Source organism: Sugiyamaella lignohabitans, chromosome A (genome assembly GCF_001640025.1).
Source record: "Sugiyamaella lignohabitans strain CBS 10342 chromosome A, complete sequence".
In the NCBI taxonomy this organism is placed as follows: Eukaryota; Fungi; Ascomycota; class Dipodascomycetes; order Dipodascales; family Trichomonascaceae; genus Sugiyamaella; species Sugiyamaella lignohabitans.
In genome coordinates this window covers 1635174-1646418 of record NC_031672.1, presented here as the reverse complement: position 1 = coordinate 1646418, position 11245 = coordinate 1635174, and the positions used below count along the sequence as shown (strand labels likewise).

Here is an 11245-nt window from a genome sequence, read left to right as displayed (position 1 = left end):
CTCTAATCTTGTTCTAATATTATCCTAGTTCTATTCTATTAGCTTATACTTCACTGGATCCTCCAGTGTAAGCAAAGAGTCCTTCTTGCTAGACAGAAAGATCTGACTAGGGCCCTGTCTATATACAAGAGCAAAGAAGTCATTCCCCTTGCGCTCATGAATAAGTGGCACATGATTTTTATATTGTACAAGAATAATAGTGAGGATAGGTAAATTGAGTAGGTTGGTTCACAGATGCGTCAAAACTTAAGTAAAAATGGGGGTGTATGGCCAGTAGAGAGCTGGCAGTTTGTGACATTATTTTTTGAGACGGTAGGTGCGGTTGTGTTCACAAACAATCTAAATAGCCGAACGAGTCTCCAGCCTCTACAAGATCAACTCTCTTTCCCAACGGAGAAGCTTAGTTTTGCCCGTAATCTTAGGTATTCGCTAATACATGAGTATATATTTGGCCGCTAATTAACATCACCTAACATCTACTGGAAAACAATCCCAGTCAGAAGAATGATCAAAATAAAAAATAACAAAGCTCCTCTGCTAGTATGACACAAGAGTTGAGCTCTGATCTTGCCTTCCAATACTATTTCTAATAATAATAATGTTACCCCGTCTGTCTTTCATTCTCCTAGTATCTCACTGCCAAAATCATCGGCATACTTATCAGCCTTCTCACTGTTACCACTGGAATATCTATTTTCTCAGCAGTCGGCAGCGGTTCTCTGGTTCTCTGCCCACCAGATACTAGAGAACAACACAAGAAGCAATAAACCACCCAGTAATCCGCATCAGCACAGCTCCTGTGTGGACGGGCTTCGGGGACTTGCCTCCGGCGGCTGGGGCTCCGCCCCAGACCCCGCTGCTCCTCTCGCTACGCTCGAGTCGTTACGTCTACGGACCCGTCAAATAATTTTAATTTTTTGGCTCGACTTCGAGGTTCAACGCTGTAGCTGGTGATGCAGGGTCCACGTCCAGGGGCCCGCAAATCCTGTAATGCATGCACGTCAAACACCCCCCGAAAAAAGAGTAAACGAAGCTCTTGCCCATCCACCACCCGACTCACAGCGACTGGAAGCAAAACACATTCCACAAGAACCAGTCGGGTCTGCTAACAGTTCACGGGCTATGACAGCACAGCAGAAGAGACCCAGACAGCGACAGAACCGAATCCACAGCGCCCAGCAGTTGGGCCCACAACCAAAACGCTCGCGAAGCGAGCACAACGGGGTCTGGGGCAGCGCGCCGGAGGCAAAGGCCCACCACCACGGTACATCGCCGACAAGTTCGGACTTAAATCCGTTATCGCCATCACAATCGTGCATGACTCTTGGAGCGGCTCTAGCCCAGTTGACATGGAGATGGGATCTGGGGAGAAACAGGCCGACAGCCGAGATAGGACATGATCTGATTGACTCATAGGGCAGAGATGCGACGGGCCGATGAAAAAAATGGGGTATATATATAGCAGTGAGCCAGAGGATGTAGAGTCTACAGGTAAATTAAATTTTATCAAAGGAAGAGCAGTACTAAATCTGTTCGAAAATATTATCAACGAATAAAAATCAACCACTGTCAATTTCACAGTATCTCTAGTACTATCTTCACTGTTCATTCTGGATATCACTACTATCTCGAATACTTTGGCCATCAGAACAGGATAAATAACCCCATTTAACCACCCAATCCTGTTAACTGCACTCCAGTACTCCAGTACTCCAGTTTACGCGACTTCTCCCGGTATATACACTAAACCAGTATCTCTCAGCGCTACGTGCACTACACACCCCGCTCCGGTAGACGCAGCATCCTCAGCGTTTTCGGCGATTGGCATTCTCCAAACCGTAAGTATTATGACTATTTGACAGTCCAGACAGTGGTGGCTGGTGGTTATTAGCACGGCTACAGATGCTGTGGCTCAAGGGTCCAATTGCATGAGGCCGATAATAATAAGCTCTGGTGGCATTCGGCGGGCACCGGCCACACAAGGGTACTCAATTTGTTCACAGTCGTTCAAAATTGGTTCCAGAAACAGAACTGAAAGATAAAGAAGGAGCTGTCAGTCTGTTAGCTAAGAGCTGGCAAATCAAGAAAAAAAATCCAGTTGAATTCTTTCAACTGAGAGAGTGATAAAATCGAGATCAGCCACTGAGAGGGGTCCACGTGACGCGCAGCGGCAAGGGTAAACCCACTCTGCTACCGATACCGGAGACATTGAGCCGAAAAACGGTGAAGTGAAAAAAAAGCCTCTGCAGAAAAAGTGTGACTGATATACATTGCGTCTGCGTCTAAATCAACCTCCTGTGGTCCATGATACTTTGGTCTGCAGCGAAATCGGACCTTTGAATTTCTAGCTGGCTAACTCTGTCGTAGTCTTGACTTTCTCTTGTACTTGTATTCTGAACCTATTTTCAGTATTTCTTTGCTTGTATTAACACACTTGCAATAGCACTGATCTGATTTGAAACTTTTCACAACCCGGAGGAAAGATCTGAAACCGAGCTGTTGGTCGTATTTTTGTCGAGTTCATTCATTCTACCGGTATACAACTTTGTAAACCTGTAGCAGTTGACCTGAATACTAACACCCAGACTCGTTACTAGCATCTTTTGAAACACACAAAAAGGAAATATTCCAAGTTCTCTCTTCTGAAGAACCGAATCCCAACTTCCCCAACTGATCCACAGGTGCGATCTAATCCCAGATCACACACTTTTTTCCCCATTTCACGGACAAAAACTTCTTCACAGCAGTCGAACTAGTCAACCTCACCACTCGTCGACACTTTCCAACCACTCCGTCCACTCAACTCACCCACACAACCGTCGCACGATGCTGAGAACCGCCCTTTCCAAACCAGCATCGCGACTCACCACCGCCTCTGCGCGGTACCTGAAACGAGCCCTGCCCTCGCAACTCGCCACAGCCACCACCCAAACCCGGGCTGTCCACTCCACAAAAGACGCCAGTACCGCTGTCGCCACGAAACTGAATGTGTAAGTGCTTACGCTGGATGCCCATGTGCCTCCGGCGGCTGGGGCTCCGCCCCAGACCCTGGTTGCTCCTGCTTCGCAGGAGATTTTGCTTTTCTTTTGCTCAGACCGTCGACGAAACCGACTCGAGCGAAGCGAGAGGAGCCACGGGGTCTGGGGCGGAGCCCCAGCCGCCGGAGGCACACCCCTGAACGTGAACTAACAGTTGTAGAACCCGGCCCACTCCAGCCCCGTCGTTTAATCCTAATGGTCCAGAGACTGGATATAACAGTAACGGCAGCAAGGCCCTGATGGACGATTCGTTTATTGGCCTGTCGGGAGGCCAAATTTTCCACGAGATGATGCTGAGACACAATGTCGAGGCCATTTTTGGCTACTCGGGAGGTGCCATTCTGCCGGTGTTTGACGGTATTTTCAACTCTCCTCATTTCCAGTTTATTATGCCTCGTCATGAACAGGGCGCTGGTCATATGGCCGAGGGTTATGCTCGTGCTACTGGTAAACCAGGTGTTGTTGTTGTAACTTCCGGTCCTGGTGCTACTAATGTCGTTACTCCTATGCAGGACGCTCTTTCTGATGGTACTCCTATGGTCGTTTTCACTGGTCAAGTGCCTACTTCATCTATTGGTACTGATGCTTTCCAAGAGGCTGATGTCGTCGGTATCACCAGAAGTTGCACTAAATGGAACGTTATGGTCAAGTCCATTGAAGAGCTTCCTCGTCGTATCAACGAGGCATTTGAAATCGCTACTTCAGGCCGTCCTGGTCCTGTTCTCGTCGATTTGCCTAAAGATGTCACTGCCGGTATCCTCAGAAACCCCATTCCTACTGAGTCGACTATCCCATCTCGTTCGCTTGCTAATCTCGCTTCTGTTGCTGTTAATGAAATGCAAGAAGCTACCATTCGCCGAGCTGCTGAACTCGTCAACAAGGCCAAGAAACCTCTTATTTATGCCGGTAACGGTATTCTGAACTCTGAAGAGGGTCCTAAACTCCTTAAAGAGCTCGCTGATAAGGCCGATATCCCTGTAGCTACTACTTTACATGCTCTTGGTGCGTTTGATGAGACTGATGACAAGGCCATGCACATGCTGGGTATGCACGGATCCGTGTATGCTAACCATGCTATTCAAAATGCTGATTTGATCATTGCTCTGGGTGCTCGTTTTGATGAGCGTGTTACTGGTACTATCTCCAAATTTGCACCTGCTGCTCGTCTGGCCGCTTTAGAGAAGCGTGGTGGTATCATTCATTTCGAAATCCTGCCCAAAAACATCAACAAGGTTGTCGAGGCTACTGAGGCTATTGAAGGAGATGTGGCTAAAAACCTCGGTCGTTTCCTGCCTTTTGTTCACGAGGCTAAACATCCTGAATGGAGAGCTCAATGTGCTCAATGGAAGGATAAGAACCCCTTCAGGTATGAAGAGGATGTTATTGGCGAGCCCATTCGTCCTCAAACCGTTGTCACTACTCTTTCCAAGGTTTGTGAGCCTATTAAGGACAAAGTTATCATTTCTACCGGAGTTGGCCAGCACCAGATGTGGGCTGCTCAGTTCTTCCGATTCAAGCATCCCCGTACTCTTATCACTTCCGGTGGTTTAGGAACCATGGGATACGGACTTCCAGCTGCTATTGGCGCCAAAGTCGGTCGTCCCGATGCTGTTGTCATTGATATTGACGGAGATGCCTCGTTCAACATGACCCTGACCGAGCTGACGACCGCTGCCCAATTCGGCATCGACGTCAAGATCATTGTGTTCAACAACGAAGAACAAGGTATGGTCACCCAATGGCAATCTCTCTTCTACGAAGACCGGTTCGCCCACACACACCAATGGAACCCAGACTTTATGAAACTCGCCGAAGCCATGGGTGTCAACGGTATCCGCATTTCTAAATTAGAGGACCTCGAGGCCGGTCTGCAACAGATGCTCGACACTAAGGGTCCTACTCTTGTCGAGGTCATTGTCGACCAGAAAGTACCTGTACTGCCACTCGTTCCCGCCGGCAAGGGTCTTGACGAGGGAATTGCATACGATGCCACTGTCGAGGCCGAACGGAAACGTCTCCGAGCCGAAAGACTCGAGAAAATCGCCGCCAAAAACGCCGCTGCCGCTGCTCTTGCTGCTGCCAAAAAGAACTAGTTTCACATAAAATTTTCCTTTCATTCCTGTTAATATACTCGCTTTTTTTTACTTCTCGGGGGGCGTGTGACAGCCTCCGGCGGCTGGGGCTCCGCCCCAGACCCCGCTGCTCCTCTCGCTCCGCTCGAGTCGGTTTCGTCGAAGGTCCGAGCAAAATCTCCTGCGAAGCAGGAGCAACCAGGGTCTGGGGCGGAGCCCCAGCCGCCGGAGGCAGTGGCACACCCGGTTAATTGGTAGATGCACTTTGTTTCATTTATTTTTTACAAACAAGAATTTCATTAGGAAAGGGTCTAGTGGTGCTCCTCGGCGTGCTCGCCAACGACGAACCAGTCCTCCTCGACAGGAGCAGCCTGGCCCTCAACAGGAGCGGCGTGGGTGCTGACCTCAACGGGTTGGCTCTCGTACTCAGCAACTTGGGCAACATCGCCTTCGGTGGAAGGAGCAGCAGGAGCGTGGGGAACAGCCCATGGCTTGACTTGTCCCTCGGCGTCCTTGGCAGTCAAGGGAGTGGGCTTGTAGGACTTGACCTCCTTGAGGTAGAGCTCTTGAACCAAGTCGACTGCGGGTGTGTTAGTATGACATCGATAGAAGAGACATGGAGAACGGGAGATGTGAGGTACAGAGACAGAGAGGTTTTAGAGTGAAATTCGGTAGCTGGAATGAAATATGGTGAAAATGTTGAATGATTAGCAGACTGACTTGTGGACATGTTGGACTCAGTACTCAGTGCTGAATCATTATCGGGTTCATGTAGATTGATTTGGCACTTGGTTTGCCATTTGTCGGTGAAAAATTGTCAAATAGCTGCTCTGTATCAAGTACTTTGTTGTTTTTCTTCTGTTTATTGAATTTGGGTTTGTTCACTGGTCGTCTTATTATGGTAGTCGTGTCGTTGAACATGGAGCCAAGTATTGATGCTGAAATTGTGAGGTAGATATTGCATTTATCGTTTTGTCGTGTTAATATGGCCATGTGCCTGTTGGATCTCGCTATTTATTGCTGCCGTTATTGATACTGATACTACCGATAGTAGTCGTGATATGGACTTGGTGTAATTCTGCAGTCTGGTTGACTGTCTCATTGGTGAATTTATGAAACCTGCTACTGCTGAAAAGTACATAGTCTTCGTATTTTCCTACTCCAATTTAGCCTAGTATTGTATCAAATTGATAATAAAAATTTCGGTTGTCAATAAACTCGTCGGTTCTCTGTCTTCAATACCTCATGCCTCTATTATTGCCATCTCCTAGAATATCCGAATAAAGCTTACCTCTCTTAACAGCAGTGGATTGGAAACCACGAGTAGAAGTTCTGGCCATCAATGGAAGACGACGCTACAACCCAGTTAGTATTTTTGTATATTCGAATTTTGCAATTTCACGACTCCTTGGGCGTTCGGACCGAGACTGATAATTCCATTCAGTCCGAATGATATAATCCAAATGTAGCTGATATTTCAATCAAAAGTCTTGACAATTGTTTTCCTTTCAGCACTTACCGACACAAGACGAGCAATCATTTTTATCTATTTTATTTTTGGAGTGTTGGACTTGTCAATGTAAGCAGGATTCAACCGGTATCAAGCGCACGAATTCCTAAACTGTCAAAGTTCGCGGTGTGAATTTTAAGCCAATCATCGTCTGTATGTGAAAATTGAAATATCCAGCGTCCTAACCCTGAACCAAACAGCGCCTCACACGCCTCACACGCCTCACACGCCGCACACATATTAAGGTGAGAGTTTAGGGAGAGTGAGAGTATCCTATTAAAATGAATTTGTCGTTTATTAAACCTGATATTTTATTTTTGGAAGTTGGCCGCAAGCTTGTACTGACGAATATAACTGGAATATAACTGGCCATGTCGTGTAAAACTGAGATTCAATGCACAAAATCAACTTGAGATAGAGTAGTGGTTGCAGTAGGATAACCGTGAGATGCAAAGCCTATCGGGAGATTATTGTGCCCGAAACAAATCCAAGACCCGGAATAGTTCATAATTCGATATATGATTACGTTTGGATGACGCAAGCCCGGGGTAACAAGTTATATCCATCTTATGGAACAATCTACCAGTTTCGAACAATACAGCACTGTGCCTTATACCCGCGGTGATTAGCTGCAGGAGGATCTGATACGGAGCACCTCGTCGATACTATTGCTACAAAAACAAATCCAATTTGTTTCAGGCAATCGGTTATTCCCGCTGCAAAGCTTTCATGTGTTAAATTTATCATCGGGGTCCCTATTTTGAGCTCTTACGTAATTATCAACAAATAATCGATCTCCGTCAAAGGGACCACTGTAAGCAAGTCGACATCGGCCCTCCAGAACGCACACGCCATCATCTAGAGAACTATATAACTCAGTATATTCCACTTCAAATAAATAAAAAAATAACTACTGTTTTCTCATTTTCTTGGAATTATCTAGCTATATTTCTTCTTTTAAACAGTTATTGTGGTTTCTACTTCTCTCAACATGTCGGATAAGGTTTATTTTGTTTCTGGAGGTTCACGTGGTATCGGTTTTGAGCTTGTCACTCAATTAAGTGCTAGACCGGGCATCAAGGTAATTACTACAGCCACAAACCCTGATAAATCTGCTGACCTTCAAAATCTTGCTAAAGAGCGTGGAAATATTCACATTCTCAAGTACGAGGCAACATCCGAGGCCGATGCCATTGCTGTTGGCGAGCAAGTCGGTAAGTTGGTTGATGGTATCGACGTTTTCATTGCCAATGCTGCTATTGGTGGTGCTAGTGGTACCCTTGTCAAGGTTTCTGCCAAGCTCCTCAGAGATTTATACGAGGTCAACGTCGTCGGTACCATTCTTTTGACCCAGTCTTTGTATCCACACCTGCTTAAAAAGAAAACTCGTACTATCTTGTATGTTTCGAGTATAGCCGGATCCATGGGTCAATTTCTTCCCCTTACTGTCCCTGGATATGGTCAGTCCAAAGCAGCCATCAACTACACGGTTAAAGAGTTGAGCTTCGAACTTTCTTCTGAGAATTTCATTGTCACTGCTATTCATCCCGGAGGTGTCGCCACAGATATGGCCAAGAAATTCTTGTCAGATATTCAACAGAGAAATCCCGAACTTTACGAGAAGATCAAGGACGGCTCTATCGCCCCTGCAGAAAGCGCTTCCAAAGTTCTCGAAGTTCTCGACAGTCTCAAGGCCGAAGACAACGGTACTTTCCGCAACTACACAGGCGAGACCATCCCCTGGTAACCACCCACCAGACAATTTATACACATGTAGTTTCCAGAACAATTCTTATACACTATATATTCTAGCACTTCATTGCACACGAAGATCACCGCAAGATAAGCATAGACCCTGCGTCCCAATCTGCCAACAGATGCATTAGCCTGCCACGAATCCCGCATTCTGCATGCAGCCATCTGCCCCCTCCAGTCTAACCACAGGCTGGCATAATCAAAACCCCGATCTCCGTCCATAACCGACTCGAGCAGAGCGAGAGGAGCCACGGGGTCTGGGGCGGAGCCCCAGCCGCCGGAGGCAAACCCGTCCGGGCCACCCTGCCTCCGGCGGCTGGGGCTCCGCCCCAGACCCCGTGGCTCCTCTCGCTCCGCTCGAGTCGGTTGTACGGTCCCTGTTAATCCATGCTGCTGGGGTGGAAGGGGCCTAGAGCAGGGTGGCCGTTGGGAGGAACACGTTTGCCCCCACATGTGATACGAAAAACCGTTGAGAATTTAGATAGGTTGCCCAGTTGGGAACCGAGAATACGCCGGTCAGATGTTCCATCGGAGCTGGTACGGGGAGCTCCTTATTGTTAGTTCTGAGAAAAAGGTTGTCTGTCTGGTGGTGGTGGCCATTCCAGTGTTATCTTTCTTATCGTCGCCGTATGCTCTGCCAATGCCGGAGTTGCCGTGGCCACTACCCGCTTCTGGCATCTTCGTGTTTAAGCGCTCCGTCATTTAACCGACGTAGATAAGATGGCACGGCTGAATCGACTAATTAGGTAAAGTTAGGCACCAAGTCGATGCGCGCAGTGGGGTAATAGTGGCATGAATAAATACCGGGGTATATGGCACATCAACTGTCTACTTTTTTTTATATAGATTTTTGAACAAAGTGTCTGGATTTTTATTAGACACTTGGATTAACAGTTGAAGAAGCGATAGGATTTATCTTCTATCGGTCGTTGAGGTTGTCAATCATCAAAAAAAAAAAGAATATTCAAATGTCTACTCTAATCCGAGCTGGCAGATTGGCGAACCCTGCTCGCAGGGGTCCCCTGTCAAAAATTACTACCACGTCCAGTGTTAGAATCATTTCGACGCGATTTTCTTCGTCATTCCAGGTCGCTAGAAATCATGACAAAATCCAAAATCCTGGAACTACCAAATTCTATGTCAATAATGAGTTTGTCGAGAGTAAGACATCAAAATGGATTGATGTTCATGATCCTGCAACTAATAATCTGGTTACTCGGGTCCCTCAATCTACCCCTGAGGAATTGACTGCTGCTGTTGATGCTGCTGAAAAAGCTTTCAAGACTTTTAAAAATACCACCATTCTGTCTCGTCAGCAAATTGCTTTTAATTATGTCCGTTTGATTCGTGAACATTGGGATGAGTTGGCCAGCTTAATCACTTTAGAGCAGGGAAAGACATTTGCTGATGCCAAGGGTGATGTTCTTCGTGGCCTTCAAGTAGCTGAAACTGCTACTGCTGTTACTACACAACTGACTGGTGAACTTCTTGAAGTCTCTCGTGATATGGAAACTAAGACTTATCGTGAGCCTTTGGGTGTTATTGGTGCTATCTGCCCCTTCAACTTCCCAGCTATGATCCCTCTTTGGTCGATTCCTCTTGTTATTGCTACTGGTAATACTTTGGTTTTAAAGCCATCTGAGCGTGATCCTGGTGCTACTATGCTTCTTGCCGATTTGGCTCGTCAAGCTGGTGCTCCCCCTGGTGTCATCAATATCGTTCATGGTCAAGCACCCACTGTCGATTTCATTCTTGATGAACCTCGTATTAAAGCCATCTCTTTCGTTGGATCTTCAAAGGCTGGTAAATATATTTATACTCGTGGTACTGCTAATGGCAAGAGAGTACAAGCCAATTTGGCTGCTAAGAACCACGCTGTTGTCTCTCCTGATGCCAACAAGAACCACACAATCAACTCAATTGTCGGAGCTGCTTTTGGTGCTGCTGGTCAAAGATGTATGGCCCTATCTGCTCTTGTCACTGTTGGTGAGACCAAGGAATGGTTGAATGATATTGCTGAGGGTGCTAAGAAACTAAAGGTTTCTGGTGGTTTCGTAGAGGGAACTGATGTTGGCCCTGTTATCACCCCTGAGTCCAAGGCTCGTATTGAAGATATTATCTCTTCTGCTGAAAAGGAAGGTGCCACTATTCTTCTAGACGGTCGTAACTACACTCCTGAGGGATTTCCTAACGGAAACTTTGTTGGACCAACTATCATTACCAACGTTAAGCCTGGCATGAGATGTTACGACGAAGAGATCTTTGGACCTGTTCTTGTTGTCACTCATGTTGAAACTCTTGATGATGCTATTGACTTGGTCAACAGTAATCCTTATGGAAACGGTGCTGCTATCTTCACTAACTCTGGTGCTACTGGCTACAAATTCCAAAAAGAAATTGAAGCTGGTCAAATCGGTATCAATGTTCCTATCCCAGTCCCTCTTCCAATGTTCTCTTTCACTGGTAACAAGGGCTCGTTCCTTGGTGACCTCAACTTCTACGGCAAGGCTGGCCTTCACTTTTTAACTCAACCCAAAACTATCACTGCTCACTGGCGTCACGAGGACGCTGTGGCCATCAAGGCTTCTGTTGACATGCCTACTCAACAGTAAACTATGTATCTAATTGATTATTAATATGAAATTAGCTGGCTTGGAGAGATGGGTTCTGGGTATACCAGGGGCCATTTCATTTGGCCCAGTTCCCCCACAAATCAATGCAAGTTGGTTGATGGAGTTTATTACTATCTATATATAATGACCCGAAAATATGATTCCTATGCTGTTATGAAAGAAGAATTACAAAAATAAGAGGAAGAATTAACAATCCAGTAAGCTCCAATTTTCGTGATGAGTTTTGAGATTCAGTTG

The 11245-nt window shown here is 46.5% G+C and overlaps 4 protein-coding genes across 4 annotated transcripts; 3 read left to right on the top strand and 1 right to left on the bottom strand.

Moving 5' to 3' along the window:
* Nucleotides 1–3277: 3277 nt before the first annotated feature.
* Nucleotides 3278–5131, top strand: ILV2 (acetolactate synthase catalytic subunit; the record flags this gene model as incomplete). Its single annotated transcript, XM_018882305.1, has 1 exon — nucleotides 3278–5131. One exon carries the CDS (start codon nucleotides 3278–3280, stop codon nucleotides 5129–5131), a length of 1854 nt encoding a protein of 617 aa, XP_018734746.1.
* AWJ20_519 (uncharacterized protein) lies at nucleotides 3592–3891 on the bottom strand (the record flags this gene model as incomplete). The annotated part of the gene is made up of 1 exon (XM_018882316.1): nucleotides 3592–3891. The coding sequence occupies one exon, from the start codon at nucleotides 3889–3891 to the stop codon at nucleotides 3592–3594; it is 300 nt and encodes a 99-aa protein (XP_018734747.1).
* Nucleotides 5132–7611: 2480 nt separating the features above from the next.
* AWJ20_517 (uncharacterized protein) lies at nucleotides 7612–8367 on the top strand (the record flags this gene model as incomplete). Its single annotated transcript, XM_018882294.1, has 1 exon — nucleotides 7612–8367. One exon carries the CDS (start codon nucleotides 7612–7614, stop codon nucleotides 8365–8367), a length of 756 nt encoding a protein of 251 aa, XP_018734745.1.
* A 976-nt stretch (nucleotides 8368–9343) lies between these two features.
* Nucleotides 9344–10987, top strand: ALD4 (aldehyde dehydrogenase (NADP(+)) ALD4; the record flags this gene model as incomplete). The annotated part of the gene is made up of 1 exon (XM_018882283.1): nucleotides 9344–10987. One exon carries the CDS (start codon nucleotides 9344–9346, stop codon nucleotides 10985–10987), a length of 1644 nt encoding a protein of 547 aa, XP_018734744.1.
* Between the last annotated feature and the right edge of the window lie 258 nt (nucleotides 10988–11245).